Here is a 23,774-nt window from a genome sequence, read left to right on the forward strand (position 1 = left end):
GTTTGTTTAAAGTTCCCGTTGTGTTTCAGCGAGAACCTGGCCATGGAGGAGGTCAGAGAGACCCTCTACTGTGACAAGGAGACATTTAGCAGTATCTATCAAATGCTGACAACTCTGGGACGAGGAACTTTTGCCACAATCAAACTGGCCTTTCACATGCCCACTGTCAGCTACGTGGCTGTGAAGATTCTGGCAAATGTGAATGGGGACTGCGCCCCGAACCACAATGAGGTTGATATAATGAGATCCCTCGTTCATCCGCATATAATCAGGTTCCTTCGGGAGGTGCAGACACGGGACATGACGTATCTCATAATGGATTACGCCTCCAAAGGGGACCTCTTGCGTCAGATTCGCAAACCGGGAGGCTTACAGGAGTGCGAGGCTCGAAGGCTGTTTGGACAGGTAGTACAGGCAGTGAAGTACTGCCACGACAACTGTATCGTCCACAGGGACATTAAGGCAAATAACATCTTGATCGACGCCTCTGGAAATGCCAAGCTCTGTGATTTTGGCCTGGCAGTCAGAGTTGTCCCTGGGACAAAACTAAAGACTTTCTGCGGCACTCTGGCCTACTGTGCCCCGGAACTCTTCGGAGTGGAGCCATACGATGGCTATGCCAGCGATGTTTGGAACTTAGGCGTGCTCCTCTACTACATGGTGGCCAGGCACCTTCCGTTCCAAGCGAGCTCTTCTATGGGGTTGAAGCAGCAAATTTTGGCTGCAAACTTCAGCGTTCCTCATCATGTCCCACTTGATATTTTCAACGTAATCGTGGAAATCTTCATGATCGGCCCCAACAGGAGGCCCACCATCAGTCAAATCCTGACGCGCCCCATGATCAGGCACAGCCAGGCACGGGCATCCATCCAGAGTCTCCCAGGCACCTTGAGCCCTAGCATTATCGGCACCATGGCAGGTGAAGAAATAATTGAGTGTCTAGAAGTCCAAAAATTTGATCAGGCGATGGCCACATACCTGAGTCTGCAACACCAGGCACCCGGGGGAGACTGCTGCCATCACCAGGTGAAACCCACAACACCCATGGAGCCAGGCCTTGCCCACCTATCCCACCTGCGCTGTCCTGTGGCTGATTCCCTCATTAGCAGCAGCCCGGACAGCAGCAAGAGTTTCTCTCCATCGAAGATCGGGTTGTGTGGCAGCCTGACGGCGAGGGCCCAGACATCCTGCTCTCTGTACCACCCTCATGGGGCAGACCACAATGAGGCTGCAAATGATGCAGAGAAACTCTGCAGCTCGCTGGGGACGACTCTGCGTGTAACCCCCAAAGGCTCCTCCCTTGGGGACACACTGCTGACCACCAGACAGGAAGAGGCCATCAGCCATGGTCAGCCCCAGGATGCCGGGCCAGCTTCCTCCCAAAACCAGAGGCGTCACCGCTGGAAGAGGGTCAAGAAAACCCTTGTCAATGGCTTCCGACACCTATGTTGCTGCCTGCCTCCTGCAGAGAGTAACCATGCCTCCCGTGAGAACCAGGCTCCACAGTCAGGGGATCCTAGAGGCACCCACAGAACCAGGTGAGCACCTTTCTCACTTCATCTGATTTGTACTTTTCCTCCTGTCCTTTGTGATAAATGATGCCTGTGTCCACTATGGCACACTGTGAGCATAACAATCTGTCCCTTCAGAAAGACCAGGTGTCCCCTGAAGTGTGACCTCAGGCTTGTTGAGCAACAGGGGGACAGCAGAGATGCTGAGCCAAGCAGGGAGAGGTGGGGGCAAGGCCAAAGGAGGCAAAGATTCCTTGGAGGAACATGTCGGGTACTTGGGCGCTGCTGGGCAGTGCACTAAGTCTTGTGTGTTTTGAAGTCACTAAGAGTCTCCTTCCTGTGCCTTTCTCTCTGAAGCCCCGAAGAGGTCGAGCCCCAGCTCCATGGCTTCTGAGCCACGGGTTGGGGATCGGTCTGGATGAGATTCAGACAGCCACTCTGGGGACCCATGCCAGATGCCCAGGACACCATCTGGCCACAGGCCCCTCCTGCAGAGGAAGAGCTGTCCACTCCAGAGAACATCTATCTCTCCAGGTAAAATCCCAGGCAGGAAGGGTAGGCTTCCCACAGGGTCTAGCTCAGTGTGGAGGACTGAGGTGCAAAGGTGCCCTAGGCTGTCTTGTGGAACAATAGTGCCTTGCCCTCTCCCCATGCCTGCGGGAACATCAGAAGTGGTGCTCTGGGTAGTGACTGACCTTTGCCCCATTTCTTGGCAGAGAACACGGTCTTCTCCATAGGGTGAGACTTCTCTCCCCCAAGGAGAGTATTCCTAGTCAGCCTGGCCTAAGTTGGGTTGCCAGGTTGAGAATGTGTCCTGCAAGCAGCCCTGTAGGACCGACTCCTCTAGAGGGTAGGCTCCCGCAAGAACCTTTAGCAGGAATCCCCACAAGTAATTCCAGCAGGTTCCATTGCTTGAGTCCTCAGACCCAAAGCTTGGGAAAATCTGAGCTGGGGAGTGAGTGACCCCAGGGCAGCAGAGTCCCCCTCTCCACCAATTCTGCCTTCCAGCTACTCACCTCCTGCCTCTGCCTGCTTGTTCCTTCAAGGCCACCATTCTCATCAGTGACAACTAGCTCCTGCACTTAACACCATGTGCCACACCCTGAGGGACTGGTAGGTGTCAGAGTTAAACCTGAAAACCTAATGAGGGGTCAGCATCCTGCTGTGCCTCCTGCCTCCAACTTGCCTGAGTCTGCCTGAATCTGCACTGGCCAGTGAAATTCTTTAAGAAGGCTTCTGTTTTTCCCAGCCTTTTAAAGGTGAGCAGGCTTTTCCACTTCTTTTGGAGGTGGGTGGGGTGTGCTTCCGGGAAGCTGCCTCATCCATGCCACAGTCACATTGGTAAAATCTCATCTCGTGTTTTTTCTGCCTAGACCTTGCCAAACTGTGACAGCAAGAGACCCAGAGAAGACTGTGCGACTGGTGTGGTGGTCCATCTCTCCAGCTGTCTTCCTCATTAGAACCATCCTGGGTATCTTCTATATTCAAGAATGTGTCCCAGCATTCAGCGCAGGTCGTTGTGATGGCGGATACCCCGGCCTCTGGTGTCACTCTGTTCTCCTGCCCCCCCAAATTTTATGGCGATATCTCCAGACTCGGATCCCCCTCGTTTCTCCTTGGAGCGCTGCGGTTTCAAGATACAGAAGTGTGGCTTATCCGAGCCCCTCCAGACTTTGCCCCACAGTGGTGAGTGGTCACTCTCACCCCACCCACTGGGAGTATCTCCCCCCCCACACACACACTGGAAACTGAACCCACCCCACACTGTGAACCTAGAACTGTAGACAGCATTTCTAATAACTCGGGGAATCAGCCACATTCTGTCCAACCCAGGCTGGTTTCTTAAGTCCCAGCATCGTCTAGCCTCAGTTTCTTGAGTCTGGAACTACAAGTGGGTGTCACATGTTCTTTTGTTTTGGAGAATCATTTTTAATTTGTTTGTTTGTTTGTTTCTTTTTCATGACAGGGTTTCTCTGTAGCTTTGGAGTCTGTCCTGCTGTCCTGGAACTAGCTCTTTTAGACCAGGCTGGCCCTGAAATCACCTGCCTCCCGAGTGCTAGCACTGAAGGCGAGCACAGCCACCACTGCCTGGCTTTGTTTTGGAGAATCTTACCATCCTATGCAGCAGTTAAACTCGGATCTTTCTGCTTCTACCTCCCAATGGCAGCTACCGAGCCCAATATTATACAATGCTGGTGATGAAATCCAGGGCCCATTCATACTAGGCACAAACTCCATATCTGAGCCTCGTCCCTCGCTCGCCTGCCTTAAACATTACTTAGCCATTAACGATGGGGATTAGATTTAATGTCAGCACTCAGGAGACTGAGGCATGGAAATGGTAGGCTTCGCGGCCAGCATGAGATAGGGAATACCAAGCTAGCATCACACACAGAGGGTCTGTCTCAAGAAACAGTCAGGAGCCGGGTAAAGCCAGGTCGTGATGGTGCAGCACATGGGAGGCAAGGGTGTGTGGATCTCCGAGTTCCCTCCCAGCCTGGTCTACAGAGTGAGTTCCAGGACAGCCAGGGCTACACAGAGAAGCCCTGTTTTGAAAAGCAAATATTAAAAAACGAAGCAAGCAAGCCAGGAACGGTGGCACGTGTCTGTTTTCAGTACCTGGGAGGTGATGCATGCTGATCAGGAGTTCTAGGCCTCACCCAAGCCCCACACAACAGAAGTTAGTTGAGACCAAACTCAGTGTTTAGCACCCTAGCCTAGAAAAGCTGCGTCTAGCCCCAGCCTCCCGCTTTGCAAAGGATCTAGCCAGCCTCTGCTTTCTCACTTTCTTTCCTCAGCCGCAATGGGTGGCATGTGCCCCTCTCTGGCTCTAAGACTGTTAAGGGCAAACTGGATGGCAAGAGGTGGTGATGCAGGGTCCTTACTGGCAGCCCTCAAGCTGGAGAAGCCACCTTGCTGGCATCGTCAACAGAGGTGGGAGGAAGACTCACTTGCCTTTTGTAGAGTTCTTCAACCCTGTCCTTGTCTGTTCCCCCTCACTGCCGACTGTCGGTACCTTGTACTCATGGTCGTCTATTTTCTTTGCGAAAGCATATGACTCTTAAACCCCACAGTGGCATATCTATTGGTTCCTTCTAATGAAGAATCCTTTCTTTTTCTCTCCTCTTGTTTGGACTCCGGTTTACTGTATGTAGTCCCGGCTGCCAAGGACCGTCGATCCTCCTGCCCTCAGCCAACTGAGTGTAGGTGGTATAGGTATGTAACTTGTCTCAGTGTATTTTAGAAGTTTTACTTTTTAAATCATCTATGTAGGGATGGATATCCTTCATATTTTAATCCTTCTGCCTCTGCGTACAAATGTAGGGATTACAGGAATTCCACACCAAGCCTGGTTTTTTGGTTCTGAAAACCAAACCCATGTTTCTGCTTGGTGAGGAAGAGTTACCCTAACTGAGTCACACCTAGAACTCAGGCAGGCTAGCCTCAGACTAGGTATTTCTCTCTGTAGCTGAGAAATACCTCCTGATGGAACTGAAGATCTTACACATTGACCCTGATTTCTCTCTCCCCTCTCTTTCTCTCTCTCTCTCTCTCTCTCTCTCTCTCTCTCTCTCTCCCTCTCTCTCTCTCTCTCTGTCTCTCTGTCTCTCTTTTAGCCTTTCTAGATGACCTGTTTTTCTGACGGAGAGTCTTTAGAAGTTGCACACACAAGGGGTGTAGCTGGACGCCACTCTTCTTCTGAAGCTAGTGAGCTGTGTTCTTTGTGGGGGAGGAAGAGCAGGCTGTCCCAGTCATGTATCATCTCAGAGTCCCCAGACTCTCCCCTGTGTATCCAGGCAGCGTTGAAGGTATGTTCTGACCAGAAGCCCTCGAGTCGCCCGCAACTAACTCCCTATGCACCTGCGTGAAACAAAATGGAAGTCACCGGCTCTAACCAGCCCATGTCCCGACCTCAGGCTGATTAAACTAGGAAGATGGAGCCTCACCCCCACTGCTTGAAGGTTTAGTCACCTCACCCCTTGGGGCAATCTCCTATCCCTCACATTTAGACAGTTCTAGGGAGTTTGTGGATTTGTCTTAAAACTAGATGATAGAGCTAGGGTGAAGGTGTATGCCTATAATCCCAGGACTCTAGAGGTTTAGTCTAGTGACTAGCCATAAATTCAAGGCCAGCCTGGCCTCCATGAGGAACAGTAGGCTAGGCTTTGGTGGCTCTCTGTCTAAAACACAGAAAGTGAACAAAGGACTAATGCTCACTGTGCCTAGCATACACACTGGCTCTGGGCCTGGCTTCTTTAGCATAAAATGAAACCAGGTGGAGCATGCCGTGAATCCCGGTATTGGGGGGAAGACACAGGAGGATCAGAGAGTCAAGGCCTTCTTCCAACACAGAAAGTTGGAGGCCCGTCTAGAAGGAATGCCACTCTTTTTGAAAAACCAACAGCACCTACCCCCAAATCTTAATGCCCCAATCTGAGAAAACAGTGACATAGCAGCCCATTCCAACCACGTATTCCTTGTGAATCAAAAGATCTTTCTGACAGAGAGAAGAAATTTGGCATCCAGATGTGCAGGGCTATTTCCTGTGACTCACATCTGGAATTGTCCTGAGCCAATTGAGTTCATCCTTGTGCACAGCACTGAGGATCTGTTGGGTAGTACTCCCTGCTGGCCCGGTGGGAGGCACTGACAGGAAGGTTTGGGGAGCATGGAGATCCCCACCTGTGCCAATGAGAAAGGCAGGAAGGCTGCTGGCCCTGCCACACATCAGAAACTCTGATGTTGTGCTGCCCCCTTGTGGCACTTCTGTACCAGTTCCGTGTTAGTGAGCCTGGTTTGCTGGGGTCCCTGCTTCAATTCCTGCCACAAACTGGGGTGACTGGGTGTGCTCAGAGGTGGGGTGAGGGGAGGCTTCCACTGCTCTGTACCCATCTGACATGATTCTATCCTTCTTTACTTCATTCCATTTCTACAGTATCTTAATAAAAGAACAAAATAGCCATCATAGACGTTCTGCCCAGGGGTTGTCCCTTAAGAAACGTCGTAAACAACATTGCTGCTTCTTCCTGGCCCCGCTGTCTATAATGGGAAACGATTGTCACTAAGCAAGAGTGTGAAATCGACGCCCTGGGTGAGATTCAGAAGCACAAGAAGCCCGACAGTGACTGTCTGTCTGTACACTGTCTAGTTACCTTGTTTGGTATGTGTTCATGTGCAGAATCCAAGGAAAAGGACCGGCAGGCTTGCTGAAGCTGGCCACCCCGGCACCTGGAGATGGAGACAGGTGAATCTCCATTTTTGTTCTGTTGTTGTGATTTTTTTGTTTTGGAGACAGGGTTTTTCTGTTTGGCCCTTCCTCTCTAGACCAGGCTGGCCTTGAACTCACAGAGATGTGCCAGCTTCTGACTCCTGAATGCCAGGATTGTGGGTGTGTGCCACCTTTGAGGCAGATGCATTTCCACGTCAGTGGCCTTGAGAAAGCCTGTGTTAAAACACAAGGTGCCCAGCACTCGCAACGTGACATTTGACACCGAACACCTGTGCTACACACAAATACCTTGAGCTTGCAAGTGTGTGTGTCTACGGACACCGCTGCACACGTACACAGTGTAAGCATATAGTGTGTGAGTGCATCTGCACACACTTAAGTCAAAATAGTGTAAGGAAACACAAGGTCAGCCTGGGGCGCTGTGGACCTTTAGTCCCAGCAGTTGGGAGGCAGAGGCAGGCAGGTCTCTGTGACGTCAGCTTGATCTACAACTGCAGAACTTGCTGTCCCAGGCATCCTGGGCTACCCACAGAAGTCGGTCTATAAAAAAAAACAAACAAGGTGAAGGGAAAAGAGGAAGCAGTACAAAGTTAGTTGAAGAAGCAGGTAGAAGATCTGACCTCCTCTGCAGGAGCATCCTGCTGGCCAGACCTAGGAGAACGAGACAGGACGCTGCTGCTGAGAACACTGGGTGGTCCTCTCTGGATGCTAGATTGTTGGCAGAGCCCAGCAAGCCAAGCCATAGGGTATCTTATTACTGCTGAGTAGAATTGAGTTGGTGGGCTGACGAGGTGATCCCAGCTTTTTTAGCACTGTGGGTCACCTGGATGTCTCACCTCTCTGCAGCACGGGACTAGGCGCCTCTCAGAAGCCAAGACCCTGCACTAGGGAGAAAAGAAGGCCACCTTGATCGATTCTACTGGCGCTAACCCCTGCTTCTTCCCCAATCATGGCAATATATGTTTTCTATGTTGGAAATAAAATAGCATTGTTAAATGAGCTAGCTTTTGGTTGTTTGGATACAGGGCCTGTTGTCTGAGAAATCACATCTCCATCACACACAGGCAGCAGAGAGGGAGAGTTATCTGAAGTAGAGAGGGCAAGGCTTTAAGTTCTCTAAGCCCACCCACAGTGACATACTTCCTCTAAGAGGCTCCTGTGCTACAAGTTCCATAATCTCCTGAAACTGCACCATCAATTGGGGACTGAGCACTTACACTCATGAATTTATAGAAGGCATTTCTCTTTCAAACTACCATGCCCACTGAGTTAAGCCACAGGCCCGAGGAAATCTTTAGTTCCAAGGCACCCTTTGCTACAAAATTAAGTCTCAAAAAAAAAATGTAAAAGGAAGCCTGGACATGGGGGTGCATCCATTTAATTCAGCATTCAGAAGGCAGTGCAGATAGCTCTCTTGATTGCCAGGTCTACCTAGTGAGATTCAGTCTCCAAAATATATAAATAAATAAATAAATAAATAATAAATAAATAAATAAAACTGTCCGTTGCCGCCTGTAAATTGAAAAGAGAGAGATTTTTGCCAAGTGAGATGGTGTGCGCTCTAGTCCTTGTACTGGGGAGTGGAGGGAAGGAGATTTATTGGACGTTATTTTTGACTAATTAGCAAGCTCAACAAGTCTAGGATTAGTGAGATTTTTTTTTCTCCACATAAAAGAAAGAGCCGGGTGGGGGTGATGCAAGTCTTTAATCCCAGCACTCGAGAGGCAGAGGCAGGAGGATCTCTGTGATTTGGAGAGGAGGTCTAGGAAGAAAGACCTTTTCATGCCTTTCCTGATGATCCCTTGGACTCTCAGAGCAACAGGAAAGCACTAGCCAGGTATAAATGCCTATAATCCCAGCTCTGTGGAGCCCAAGCAGGAGGATCACAAACTCAATGGCAGCCTAAGAGCCCGTCTCAAAACAAAAGCCGGAGGTGGAATTCAACAGCAGAATGCTTGTGTTGCAAGCCACAGCCCTGGGTTTGAGCCCCAGCAGAGCAGAAACTACAGGATAAGAGTGGCCTTTGCGCCCATTGGGCTGATAAACTGCTCTGCAGACAATATTCCTGTCATGAAGAACCATGTCTATAACGTATGTTTGAATGTTTCAGGGAATACAAAATAAGTGATTAGAAATGTAAATGTTTAGGGAAATGTAAATGACTTTTGTATATTCAGGGCTGCTTCTTCTTCTTCTTCTTCTTCTTCTTCTTCTTCTTCTTCTTCTTCTTCTTCTTCTTCTTCTTCTTCTTCTTCTTTTTGGTATTTGAGAGAAGGTTTCTGTGTAGCTTTGGTGGCGGTCCTAGAACTAGCTCTTGTAGACCATGCTGGTCCTGAACTCACAGACCTGCTTCTGCCTCCCGAGTGCTGGGATGAATGGCATGCTCTACCAACACCCAACCATACAGGGCTTCATTTTTCTGCCTTTCCATTTTTTTTATTTCTTTCTTTTTTCTCTTTTTCCTTTTTTGGGGGGTGTTGTTTGTTTTTTGGAATTTCATATTGTCAAGGTTGGCCTTGAACTCACTATGGAATGAGGCTGGTTTTGATTTTCTGGTGTCCATTTCCTCAGTATTTTGAGTTCAGACATGTGGCAGCAGCCTAGCTTGTGTGTATGTGTGTGTGCACGGGTGGTCATGCGTGTATGAGAGTGAGGGAATCTTTTGGGTGTCTTCTTCTTCTCTCCCCAGCTTACATTTTGAGACAAGGACTCTCACTGAACCTGGGGCTCACAGACTGGCTAAGCTGCTGGGGAGCAGCTTCAGGGATCCGCCTGTCCCAACTGTCCCCAGCTTTTACATGATGGAAGGAATCTGAACTCCAGTCTTCATGCTTACACAGCAGGCATTTTACTGACCGAGGCTTCTCCCACGCCCCTCTTTTCAACCTTTGCAAAGTCTGAAGTTGCTTCTCAATAAGAAAGTGTTTTAAAACTGGATTGTGTAACTCGGCAGTGGTGGCACAAGGACTTGGGAGGCAGGCAGAGGCGGGCAGATTTCTGTGAGTTCAAGGCCAGCCTGGTCTACAGAGTGAGTCCTAACTGCTTCCATCACTACTTAGATACCATGTCTTGAAAAGCAAAAATAAATAGGTAGATAGATAAAATAAAATAAAAAAGCTCCAAATTTAGTCCACACTAGATCGTGGCACACTGTCTCTTGAGTGGTAGGATTGCACCCATGTGCTACCACATCCGGCTTTATACAGAAACTTTGAAGGGCTCAGTGGGGGAAGGCGCTTGCTACCAAGCCTGATGAGTTCAGTCTCTAGACATCCATTGTGGGGGATGAGAACAGACTCCCTTGGGTTGTCCTCTGGCTTCCACATATGCTCCATGCCACAAATATTCACTCATAAATAAATAAGCACATAATAAAATGACGATAAAAGAAACCAGTACCAAGCTGAGCATGGCGACACGTAGCTTTAATCCCGGCACTTAGACATGATCCTTACTCTACTTAGATCTTGAACTTCTGATTCTTCTAAGTTGAAGGAGAAGGATCAGAACTCTCAGGCCAACCTTGGCTCAACATTTCCCAGTTGGAGGCTAGCCTGGGTTATATGAGACATGGTCGTAAGTAATAAACAAGTGGACCTAGAACCCGTGTGATGCCCTATGCCTTAATCTCACCAGCTGGGAGACAGACAGAAGGATTATAAATGCAAAGCCAGCCTGAGTTACATACCAAGTTCCATGCCTGCCTGGACTGTATAGTAAGATCCTGGCTCCACAAAACAAAACAACAAGGATTAGTTGAATATGGCAGCACATGCCTTTAATCCCAGCACTCAGGAGGCAGAACCAAGAGGATCCCTGTGCGTTCAAGGCCAGTGTATATATGGAGTTTCAGGACTACAGAGAGACCGTGTCTCAAAGCAATGACAAAAAACAAATTCAAGGATTGATTGAGGGAAGAAAAGATAGAAGGAGGTAAAGACATCACACTCTAGTTGGGTATATGTACACACACATGACCACACATGTATGCACATACATACATACACACACACACACATACACACACACACACACAAGCTGAGTTGGTGGCACATGCCTAATCTTGAATTATTCCCAAGGTCCTGCACATATGATCTTACCACTGCAAAAATAAACAAATAAACGTAAAAATTTAAAGTAGGGACAGTTCACTGCACCATGGGATTCACTACATTATGGAATAATATGGATCTGGGAAGATAAATAAAAATTTCTAAGCCAGGCTTGGTGGCACATACCTGTAACTCCAACACTTGAGAGGCAGAGACAGGAAGATCAGAAGTTCACGGTCATCCTCGGTTAAATATTGAATTTGTGGACAATTTGGTCTTCATGAAACCTTCTCTCAAAAATGAATAAAACCTTGCAGTAATAGGCTCAGTTATTAAGTAGACACACCTGGGAAGACAGAACCTCAAAGAGTTGCCTTCACCAGATTGGCCTGCAGACATGACTACAGGGTGTGTTCTTAATTGTTAACTCATGCAGGGGAGCCTAGTCTCATTATGGTGGATAATGTGATCCTGGGACAGGTGGTTCTGTTGTACAAGGAAGGAAGAGGCTTTATGGTGCCTTTTCTTTGTTGGAAATTCTCTGAGTGGGTTGTGGGGTTTGGAGAGACAGAGACAGTGAGAGACCAGGGCTGGGGGGAATGGGGCTTTCCAAATTGTACAGGAACAAGCTGGGATCTCCAATCAAACATTATCTCTGGAATTCTGCACAAAGCGAAAATTGCCAGCTATAACTAAAATGATCCCAGCAGGCACCGAGGGAATGACTGAGGGAAATTGCCAGGCGGGCATGAGGACCAGAGGACATGGCAAAGCAGGGTGTGTTGCTGCAGCATTGGGAAGGCTGAGAACCGCTGGGCAAGCAGTGAGGCCAACTGATCCCGGGAAGGGACTGCCACTGTCGGCATGACCATCAGGACAGGTATCCTGGGATGGCTGGATGGCTCTTTTTCTGGGTTGCTGTGGGGGGAAATGACGTTAGAAAACTGGTTTGTAGGACTTTAAGTCTCTCTTCAACTCCCCTCTTCTAAGGCTAAGGGCGGGAAGTTCTGGGGAGACAGACTGATGTGCAGCTTATGATGTAACTGTAAGGGGCTTACTCTAGCCCCGTCCACCTTCCCTAGACACAGCTGAGGGTTTTGGTTGTTTCAACAGGGCCACACTATGTAGCCTGGCCCACAACTCCCCACCTCCCTGCCTTAGCCTCTCAGTGCTGGGATTCTGGGCATGATCCACCATGCCTGACTGCAAAGTGTTCTAAGACTAGAGTCTCATGCCCCATGTGCTAAAAGTCGACCCCAAGCCTTGCCCGTGTTAGCAATTCTTCATTATGTTGTGCGAGTTTGTTCAGAAAGGACAGACTTCAAAGGGGAAATTGTGGAACTGCGAGTGTTGCTCAAGGGTAGAAAGCTTGCCCAGCCAGTCCAAGGTCTGGTAATAGGTTTTCTGCCCCTCCGCCACAATAGGTTTACTGATATGCCAATGAAGCCAAATGAAAAAATAAACAACAGGTTTATTAGAACAATGCCACTCCCAGGTGGGCCCTGTGGCCCCAGAGATTGGGGCCAGAAAAGTCGTTCCCCTGAAAAAAAGCAGGAAGATTTTCTAGGTTGTAGACAAGGGATCATGACATGTCAACCATACAAACCATGGGTTTGTATCTAGGTATGGCTTAGGCCAGGACTTGAGTGACTGGCAACTTCAGAGGAGGAAGCTGCAATAGCCACCAAAAGTATGGCTTTTTGACACCTTTCCTTTGTTGGAGACTCTCTAAGCGGGCAAGGTTTGGAGAGGGAGAGAGACAGGAATGGGGCTTTCTGGATTGTGCAGGGGGTGAGGTTCCAACCATCACTTGGGTTTGATCCTCAGCACTGGAAAAAGAAAGCAGTGAAAAAGACGTGGAATTTTCACTGTGCAGAGGAGGACCCATGCCCAGGCTTTTGCTTTGTGGTAGGAGGAGTGACTCGTTGAAGGGGGGAGATGGTCACTCTGCAGGCATATTGAAGTTGTATTTGTAGGAAACCACACACCCTAGCGAAACACATTGGTAATTTTTGTGTGTGTGTTAATGTTGTCCTTGCCATCCTGGAACTCACTCTGTAGACCAGGCTGGGTTCACACTCACAGAGATCTGCCTGCCTCTGCCTCCTGAGCGCTGGGATCAAAGGTGTGTGCAGAGTCAGGGAGGGACCTGGAGGCAGGAGCTGAAGCAGAGATCACGGAGGAGGTTACTTAGCCGCTGGCTGGCTGGCTGGCTCTCTTATAGTTGCTTCAGTCTATTTCCTTATGCACCCCAGGACCGCCTGTCCAAGAAGGCACTACCCACAGTAGGTTAAGTCTTCCCACATCAACCGTCAATCAGGATGATGCCTCTCAGGCTGGCCCACAGGCCAATGCGATGGGGAGGAACCCCTCATCTCAGATGACTTAATTTGGCAAAGAAACCACACAGAGTTGTGGCTCAGCCACTGTCTCAGGCAACCCTGGGTTGGCCTGAGCAGTGGGAACATGGCTCTGAATCAGGTCCAGAAGGAACTGCCTGGTCACAGAGGGATCGTCTTGCTCAGTGTTCTGCAATAAGGACAGTCTTACCAGGAAGGGGTTTTCTCACTGACCATCCACTCCCTTACAGGTTATCCTTCCAAACCCCTAAAGGTTTGCTTTCACTACCAAAATCTATCACCCTAATATCAGCAGCAATGGCAGCATCCTCCTGGACATCCTGAGGTCCCAGTGGTCCCCAGCATCGACTGTGTCCAAAGGTAGAGACACTGACATGGACTCAGCATGTCTGTCTCCTGTACTTTCCCCTCTTGCTGGTAGTGTACATGGGAACTCAGGAGGAGCAGACGGCTTGCCCAGACCACAGAGCCCTGCCGAGTCCTGTGCCCACTGCATTGCCACACTGTAAGGAGATGGCATGTGAAGCCCAGTACCTTTGCCCTAGTAGTTCTCAGCAGTCACTTACTGTGTGAGCTCAGAACTGCTAGGTGGGTAGAAGAAGACAGCATCAACCCAACTTGCATTTCACCTAAAAGTCAAAAGGCAAATATTAAATATGAAACTATGAAACTCTTCTTTTCCTTCCTTCCTTCATGCAAGGAGGACCAACACACACACACACACACACACACACACACACACACACACACACACACTGCCTCTGATCTCCACAGAGGTTGGATTTGCTGCCACCTTAAGGCCAGGCCAGGCCAGGCCAGAGGGCTAGAAGTGAGCCAAGAACTTCCTGCCTAAGTAGAACAGATCTCACCCCAGGAAGATAAGGTTCAGAGCGAAACTACTTTAAACAAACATTTCTGAGCAGGGTTACACTTGGTTAGAAACAGATAAGACAAATGTGTTTAGCATAACATAGAAGGGCTCAGATTTGGTATCAAGAGCTTTGGCAAGAGATGCCTTGGGAACACCTGCGTCTTGCAAATGCCCGACATGCTTCCCATCAGGGTCCTGTAGTTCCACAGTGCCTTTCCTCTGGGCCCCACTTGCAGGTGACACTTTTCCAGGACTTGTTTTTCTGTTTGTTCTGCTTCCCCTTTCCCTCCTCTGCTTCTGTCTAGACTTGTCAATCAGGGTTGCAAAGAAGGCGGGGGTGGGGCAGGGCTTTGGCTCTGTATCTGCACTTCATCTCAGAGTCGCTAGTCTGGAGCAAGGTGTAAAGGAGTCGGGCACAAGGAAGCTCTCTGGATGATGCTGATGGTGAGGGGGAGTGGTTCTCAGTCAGGAGCTGGCTCTCCTCTCGGGATGTGTGTGTGTGGTATTTGCTTTTCTTTCCTGTGACACGCAGTGTTCCAGGCTGGCAGCATGCTGTGAACAAAGACAATTGCATTCTCTCATCTCCTTAGCTGGGACTTGACAAAGGCTGAAAACAAATCATGCACCTGCTTAACCTTTCTGGCATGACAAAGAAGCCTGTCCCCTTCTCTTCCACAGGAAGTGCTTCTAGATTGCACTCGAACAAGCCCTAATTAAGTCTTTCCTGGATCCATCTTTTTCTCCAGCCTTTTCTTGGACTTAGATGTGTAATTAAGAGGAATATCAAGAGACAACATTTCTCTTGACCGAAGGGCTGGGATGTAGCTCGGTTGATAGAATGCTTGCTTGCTTGTCTGGCATGTCCAGTGTGCCCCGAGTTCAGTCCTCAGTGCTGGGGTGGGGAGCGGGGAGAAACAAGAAAAAACCAAAACAACAAAAACCAAAGAAACAAAACTGGCATAGGGCTCAGCTGGAGAGCCTGGGGTGTAGTCTGGAGGTAGAAACACCTGCCTCATGTAGGCGAGGTCCCTGGTTGGAGCGGAAAAGCAAGCTAACAGGAAAAATTAAGATGATTTTGATGGAAAAAATTGATTGCAATTAGAACATTTTCACAGATGTTTGTTTCTCACATTTTAGTCATTTTGTCTCTTAGGAAGAAAATGCTTCCAGCCAATACAGTCACACTCACATGCTCACTCTCTGACACACATGCATACACATTCACAAATACTTACACACACATACACATTCACACACACATGCATACACAGTCACACACACATGCATACACATTCACACACACATGCATACACATTCATACACACATGCATACATATTCACATGCATGCATACACATTCACACACACATGCATACACAGTCACACACACATGCATACATATTCACACGCATGCATACACATTCACACACACATGCATACACAGTCACACACAAATGCATACACAATCACACACACATGCATACACATTCACACACACATGCATACACAGTCACACACCTATGCATGCACATTCACACACACATGCATACACAGTCACACACATGCATACACAGTCACACAATCTCACACACGTGCATACACATTCACATGCATACACATCCACACATACTTACACACATGCATATACAGTCACACAAACTCATACACGTGCATACACATTCACACACACATGCATACACAGTCACACACAAATGCATACACAATCACACGTACTCACACATACATAGTCACACATACATTCACATGCATACACAGTCACATATACTTTACTCACACACATACACATTCACACACATGCATACACAGTCAGACATACTCACACACGCATAGTCACACATACATTCACATGTATACACAGTCACTCATACACACATGCTTATACAGTCACACATATACACACATGCATATATAGTCATACATATATACATGCAAACACATACAAACATACATTCACACTCACATACTCACATGCATTCACATACACACATGCATACACAATCACATACACACATACATTCACATGTATACACAGTCACTCATACACACATGCTTATACAGTCACACATATACACACATGCATTTATAGTCATACATACATACATGCAAACACATACAAACATACATTCACATTCACACTCACATACTCACAAGCATTCACAAACACACATGCATACACAATCACATACACACATACATTCACATGTATACATAGTCACTCATACACACATGCTTATATAGTCACACATATACACACATGCATTTATAGTCATACATACATACATGCAAACACATACACACACGCATTCCATTCACACTCGCACACGCACACATGCATACACACTCACACATAACGACATTTTGGTTGAGGGTAGGACATGTGGACACGGTGGTCCTTTAGGATTGTGTCGCGGAGTGACACGGTAGTCCTCTTAATTTGTGTTAGTAGACTCCGTTTGTGCGCAGTGTACCTTACATGTTTGCACAGGGATAGACCTGCCTACCGGTGAGTATCTTAGGACCATCCTCGTCCCCAGCTATGTCTGTACACACTGCAAATTTGTGTGCTTTGTATACAGAGAGAGACTTAAACAATTTGTCATGTATCAGGGCTTTCAAGACAAACCTCTTTCCCCCAAGTGTGTGAACCACCGATGTTAAAGAGCAGAGAGAAGCAGAGACTACATCTGGAGGACAGAAAGAGAGGGTGGGGTCTATACGAGACAGGGAAGCCAGGGCTTCCAAGAGCCTTCCTGCCTGGATCAGATGCACCTGGCCTCAGCTGCTGGCATCTCCACAAACCTACTGTTCTGGCTGGGTGACCTGGGGCATGGCTTCTCTAAGCATCAGTTTCTCAAATGTGAAATGGGATGAGAGAATCTACTTCACAGAGGCGTGGCAAGGATTAGATGAGGTCATACCCATCGAGTGTCCTGCTAATTTGATGCGCCTGTATGACTTCTGTCTCTGTGTGTGTGTTTTTGTATTTTCCTGTCCACTTTACTCCCCTTCCAGGGGTCTGCTAATGCTGTTTCTTAGTTGAATGTTTTTTCTCCACCTGCTCCAGGGCCCATTTGCACTTTTTACACCAGTGTAGGGAGTGCTGGGAGCTAGAAGCCTGATTCCTGGTAGCAAGGCAGCTACCCAGCTTGGGAAGGAGAGACCAAATGAGCTCTAGGAGAGAGGTCTCAGCCTCAGCAGCTCTGGCTCTGGCCTACTTTCCTTCTCTAATTCTCGTACAGGCCAGAAGATGGGACTCTGGACCCTGAAGTCAAGGGCCAGGGCACTGCCTCCACATCTGAACTAAAGGGAAATCAGATCCCTTGCCCTGCCCTGCCCCTCTTACTGTGTGAGACCTGTCTTATGGGGCAGGGAGGTAACAGGGACATTCTCCCTTTGGCCACCACCTTTGTTCAGGGCCAGTCTACTGCTTCAGGGTTGTCCTATCAACCATCCCACCCTCTGGCAGCTTTTCCAAGATGGGGCAGCACATCCTCCTGGAACTCCAGGAGCAGCCAGGCTCACCTCGGCTCATTGTCCTCAGCTCCACGGAGATGCGTCCCCTGTCACATAACCAGGTTCCTTCTGTCACATACCCTTGCAGTTTCCTTCACAGTGGCTGTCATAACTTACAGAATGATCTTGTTGACTTACTAACCCTAACCTAACCCCTAAGTCCCAAGGGGGCAAACTTTTCTCATTGCTGGTTCCCCAGCACCGAACAACCAGGTCTGGGTACATGAGATCTCGCAAAGCCATTGTAATCAACAAATGCTGATTGAATCCCTGCTTAGTGATTGCCTGATCAAGACGTTGTTTAGTTTTCCTGTGATGCTGCTTTCTCACTAGTGAAACAGAGAGGATAGAGACGCCACGGCTACTGCAATGAACGACACATTTTATATCACTAGGTCCTGGTATGTAGAGGGGCTCCTTAAAACCTTTAATGGTCTGATTTTTTGTTATACAGGGAAATGAAGTCTGCACTCAGTACCCAGCGCTCCACAGTCGACAAGAGCATTTTCTAAGGCAACACTCACTTCTACTGCGCCTTTCGACAGCACTTTTGTGTTGGCCTGGTTGTGGCTACTCTGCACGTGCTACCATGCTTAATCTTCACTCTAGACTTGAGCTGTTGGGGTGCTCTTTATTTCAGCTCAATAAGATGTGTGCACACAGCAGCCATGCTGCGCATGTAGAGGCCTGAGGACAGCTTACGAGAGCTGGTTTTCTTTTTATTTCATGTAGGTCCTGCTGATGAAACTCAGATAATAAGGTCCTGCTGGACCTCCATACATTGATGAGTAGATTGGATAAGTGCACATGTGTTTGCAGTCCTCTAGATGCTCAGCATCCTTAGCGGCTGTGTGGAGTACAGAGGCACAAATCGTTGTGAGATGAGAAACTGGGCAGCGGGCTTTTTATAGAAGATCAGAAATAAAGGTGCATGGTGTGTGTGTGTGTGTGTGTGTGTGTGTGTGTGCGTGTGTTTTACACATTCCTGTGTGACTCACATGGGGAGGCCAGAGGTCTAGGTCTCAATAGCTCTTTACTTATTTTTTTTAATGTGCACCAGTTGATTTTCCTGCATGTGTGTCTGTGAACCACATTCATTTCTGGTGTCTGAGGAGACCAGAAGAGGTGGACCGATTCTGGGACTGCCATTGTGGATGGCTGTGAGACACCATGGGAAACCAGCCCTGGTCCTCTATGAGAGCAACAGCTTCTCTTGCTGCTGAGCCATCTCTCTAACTCTTTCCACCTTATTTGTTAAGACAGAGCCTCTCAATAGATGGAGCTCCTGGTAGATTGGTCTATACTGTTTGACCAGCAAACTCCAGAACGCACGGTTTCTATCTTCTCCAGTTCTGGGGTTACAAGCTATTGCCACCAAACCCAGCTTTTTTTCTCAGGTTCTGGGCAGGGGCCTCAGATCCTTAAACTTTCATAGGAAGTGCTTCTTAGACAGAGCCATCTCTCCAGGTATATAGTCCCTTTCCAGGGACATCAAGGCTCAGTCTTGTTTCCAGTTCTGGTTCCAGACAAAGGATGGTATGCAGAAGTTGTGACTTATTTGTTCATTTATTTTGAGATAGGGTGTCACCAGGAGTCTAAACTGACCTTGAACTTCTTGCGGCCTCAGCCTCCCAGACTGGACGGTAGGCCCGCACCACCACAGGGATAGAACTTGGACTTGTCATATTCCCTTCTGGAGCTTTGGCAGAGGCTGTGAATGATTTGCATGGTCGCTTTGCCACCAACAGTGTGGAATACCTCCAGCCTCAAGTGATAGTGCCTATGAGACAAAGGGCCCTTTCTCTCTCTTAAGACTCGCTCAGAGGATTAACTACTTTGCTTTCTTTTAAAACCAGATGGAATTGACTGTGTTACTCATCATTTTCCAACCTTGCCTCAGATCTGTTAGTTCTGCTGTTAGATAGTAATTTGTCTTAGAGCTTTTTTTCTTATCCTTTTTTGTTATTTATGTTCTTATTTTTTAAGGACGAGTTGAAATTATCCTCAGTTCAAACTCCACTGTCTGCTGTCAGGCTTAGAGGCAGGTAGACCTAAGTCTCAGCATGTGGAGGGGGCTGCCTGCTGTCTGTCTGCGCTCTTTAATGCTCTTCAATCTGGAGTTAATAAGCCAATTAAGAAGCCCCTCTTCTCATCATTGCTTCCTCCTGCCATCTTTGTTTCTGAGAGGGATTTTCTCCTAATTTAAAAATCCATCATCCGAGGAAGAAAATCCGAATAGCTAAACCCAGCACTTTCCCAGAGTCGGTGCAATGCAAACAGAAGCAGTGGTTTTCCTTCCTAGCAGGCAGTTGAAAGGACCTCTGAGCCCAGAACCCCCAGCCCACCCTGAGGGAGAGAGGGAGGCGGTTTCCAAGGCAACCGGCCCAGGGAGGGGTTGGCTCTCTGGCGCCCTCCTGGCCTCTTCCTGGTAGCTCAGGATACTGCCAGCTAGCGTCCACCCGTGCTCCGCGCTCCGATTGGCTGCTCGGTCCGCTCTCTGATTGGTTGTGGCGGGCGCCTCGCCGGCTGGTGGCTATGAAGGTGGCGCCGGTTGCTGGTTGAGCGTTGGCTTCAGGGTTGGGGCCGCCGCATGTGCGATCCGCTCCCACGGGATCAGAGGGCGAGGACTGCTGCTGCTCAACCTGGAATCTACCGGCGAGACCGGGCTCCGCCCGGCCATGCCCGCCGGGAGCAACGAGCCGGACGGAGTCCTCAGCTATCAGGTGGGCCCCGCCTCCCGCTCCTCCCCGGCTCAGTCTGGGTCGGGTGCCCACCGCCCGGCTCCCGTTCCAGCCGGGGCTCCGGGCGTGTCCCCGAGAGCCGGGGGGGGGGGGGGGCGCGTGGGAAGCCAGGGGGCGCTCAGGGTGGCCAGGGAGGGTGACCTTGGGCCGGAACCCTGAGCCGCCGGCACCGCCGCAGCCCTCCGCATTGCCTGCAGCCCGGTGTCCCGGACCAGTGACCTCTGTCCGCGGGTCCCCTTTGGCGGCAGACGCCGGCCTCTGGCCTTGCCTCGCTCTACCTTAGGTGGTCGAGAGGGTATCCGGGGACCTTCGCGGGTCTTTGTGTTTTGATTCTGGTTCCTCGGTGGCTAAGAGGAAGCCTTGCAAAGACCCTGAGAATGTGGCCGGCTTTGTGTATCGGCGCCCTGCTGTCCAGACAGCCGATAAGTTCTGAGGAAGGGATTGCACATGGACCAGGGAAGCCAGGAACGACACCACCAGCCTTAAGTAGTTGATGGTGGAACCGCAGGGTCGGTTAATATTAGGAAGCATTTGGACTAGGTATTAAGAGTGTGTGGGTTCAAGTCCCGGTCTGTTTCTTATAGGCTTTCTCACCTTGTGCGTGCTACTTGCCTCTTTGAACCTCAGTTTCCCCATCTATTAAAATGGAAATAGTAATGTTTGTACGGTTTACTTCACAGGGCTGTTTTAAGGACTCTGTGAATCACGGTTTATTGTGTGAGCCCTAATAAGCGAGTAGTAGCTTTTTGAATTCTCACCCACCCGCCTTGTGAAACCCGGATCAGATGTGATTGCTGCCCTGGAAAGAGGATTTGAAGGAGGGAGGGGAACCAAGACGATGTTGTTGCAGAAGGGTGGTGGGTCTTGGAAGCAAATGCCCGGTTGACATGGTTGTGGGGTCTGGGAAAGGCAGGGGAAACTTCCTGAGTGTTGCGACACGGGTGTGACGCTCCCTACTCCTCTTCTTTCCTGGCAGGACTATTTGCTTGCCAGTCACCAAAATAAATAGATGTGAGATTTTTGGGAAATCTTTCCATATCTGATCTCATGACATACCATGTTATAGTCAGCTTCTGTTTGGGAGACAGAAGCAAAAAGAGGCCAAGGTCTTGCTCCTCCCAGCTGCTGGGAAAGGAGGAGAATTAGCTTTGTTTGTTTTGCCATTGAGAATGCTGGGGATGGACTGCCTTCTTACTTAAAGGCAGACACCCTGCTTCTGAGCCATATACCCAGCCTGTGTTTGTGTGTGTGTGTGTGTGTGTGTGTGTGTGTTTGGTGGCCAGAGTTTGATCACTGGTATCTTTATCACTCTATCTTTATTTACTGAAAACATGTTCTTGCACTGAACCTGGAACCATTTGAGCCGGCCAGTGAGCCCCGGGCATCTGCTTGTCTCCCCCACCCACTTGCCCCACCCCCACCCCCAGTGCTGGGCTTACAGACGAGCACATGCTGGCTGCTTCCATGGGTGCTGAGGTCTGCATCCAGGTCTTCATTCTGTGAGACAAGTACGTCACCCATCTTCATTTCACACAAAATACTAGGAGCCTGAAGCAGGAGGATCATATGTTTGGGGTTCACATAGACTCCATAATGAGACCCTGTCTCAGAAGATCTGCACAAGGAACTGTGTTGTTATAAAATCAGGTGCTTTGACACCTCTCAGACCATCCTGTGAGTGTACGTTGACGCACATCATAGGAGATTTTTCTAAGAAGAAAATGGGCAAAGGTCTGAAGAATGACTCTCAGCTGAAGGAAAGGGGAGGTCAGAGACTTGGAAACAGAGGAGAGGGTGTACAACAGTCCTGTGGCCGATAGGGGGCGCGTTCTGCAAGGACATAGGGTGGAGCCACAGGGAGCAAGGAGGAAATGGCGGGGTGTGTCCTGGGTTCCTAACAGCTAGACACCTTGGCCCCCACTGAAGAAGCTGATATTTACCTGAGGACCAAGAGCAGTCATGATGAGCTTTAGTCCTGCTCAGATTTCCTCTGTTGAAAGATTTCTCTGGCTTCTGTGGGCGATCAAGCTCGGATGTGAGCAGACCCTGTGCCTAACAAGCGGAATGTGTGCGGGTTATGGCCAGTACATAGGCACCCTTAGGTTTCTGCTGATGGTCGGTGGTTTGGGTTTCTGAACAGACAATACATATGTTCTTTACATTGAGCTACTATTATTGTGGGTCACGGAGTGGAGAGAGAAAAGGGAGGGACCAGCAGGTGCTCCTGAAGTCAGGCATTAGACACAGGAACTTGAGATTTCGGAAGGTGAGGAGAATGGGGACTTAAAGAGGAAAGGAAGTGGGAATGGCCTGGAGGAGACATAGTCAACCAATGGGCAGTGACCTTAGTGACCAAGCCCCCTGTGTGCCCACCTGAGAGAGCTGGACCTTGCAAAGAGAGTAGATTGTGTGACTCGATGGAAGCAGAGAGCTTCCAGACATCTCATCCCCCATCCCAAGACTAGAGTTTTCTCTGGTGGACTCCGGCTTTTCCCTTTGATTCTCTTCACAGCCGACTCCACCGTGTAGCCAGCGGGGTTTAGAAATGCCAGCCAGATCATGTCCTCACTTGACCCCTGCCAGCGGCTTCCTAGTGAATTTTAGAATAAAACCCTAACTCTGCGGTGGCTTACCAAGGTTGGACATGACTGCAGCCTTGCCCATTGTGCCGGGAACGCCCTTCTCTCTCACCGCGCACTCCGACTCTGGCTTGCTTTGTGTTTCTTTAGTATGACCAGCTCCCTCACAGCTCGGGAATGTGGCCTCTTTCTAGGACACTCTTCCAGCTCGGTGTCCTCATGACTCATTTGCATCTCCCGAAGAATAGCTTCCCCTGACCTCCACCCTGAGTCACACTGCTCCGTAGGATGCTCTTGTGTTCCTCCCTAGCACACTGTGTATGAGTCTTCTTGTTTTGATGTCCTGCTGTCTTCTTGAGGAAGTTTCAGGAGGGCAGGGTGCGCTGGTGACCCTGTCTCATACATCGCCCAGTGTCCAGTTAGTGCTTGGCTGCTGGAGGGGAAGGCTCGGGAGGCTGAAGTCTTTCTCTTAGGAGCTCGTGGTCTACTAACAGTGTCCAGTTAGTGCTTGGCTGCTGGAGGGGAAGGCTCGGGAGGCTGAAGTCTTTCTCTTAGGAGCTCGTGGTCTACTAACAGGATTTGCACGGAGCAGCAGATGGCTGTTAGTGGCACACTCATAAGCTCCTCGTTCTTTGGTACCTTTGCTCAGGTTAGCGAGCTGCAGCAACTTTCCCGTCTCTTCTCTGAGGAAATTCCATTCTGGCCTTCAGAGCTGGTTCCATGGAGCTCCACCAGGATTTGCCACTCGGTCTCCTCTGCCCACTGCCCCCGCCAAGCACTCCCATGTGTCCACTCTGCTCCTGCCACTTGCCCGATCTTCCCTTTGTTGCTGTGTGAGCAGGGAATGCTTTCTATGTGCCGGGCACCATGCTGGCTGCTCTCCACGTGTTCCCCTTT

General features: G+C 49.3%; 2 protein-coding genes across 2 annotated transcripts in view; both read left to right on the top strand.

The window, feature by feature from the left end:
* The first annotated feature begins 35 nt into the window (after window positions 1–35).
* On the top strand, window positions 36–1,542 carry LOC142844139 (sperm motility kinase 2B-like). Its single transcript, XM_075962438.1, has one exon. It carries the CDS (start codon window positions 43–45, stop codon window positions 1,540–1,542), a length of 1,500 nt encoding a protein of 499 aa, XP_075818553.1. The 5' UTR covers window positions 36–42.
* An 18,539-nt stretch (window positions 1,543–20,081) lies between these two features.
* Window positions 20,082–23,774, top strand: part of LOC142844140 (electroneutral sodium bicarbonate exchanger 1-like) — a 36,168-nt gene continuing 32,475 nt past the window's right edge. Inside the window, exon 1 of the mRNA XM_075962439.1 lies at window positions 20,082–20,280. Coding sequence (XP_075818554.1) covers window positions 20,236–20,280 — 45 coding nt within the window. The 5' untranslated portion in view covers window positions 20,082–20,235. The remainder of the gene's footprint in view (window positions 20,281–23,774) is intronic.

This window comes from Microtus pennsylvanicus, chromosome 2, assembly GCF_037038515.1.
Source record: "Microtus pennsylvanicus isolate mMicPen1 chromosome 2, mMicPen1.hap1, whole genome shotgun sequence".
Classification (NCBI taxonomy): domain Eukaryota; kingdom Metazoa; phylum Chordata; class Mammalia; order Rodentia; family Cricetidae; genus Microtus; species Microtus pennsylvanicus.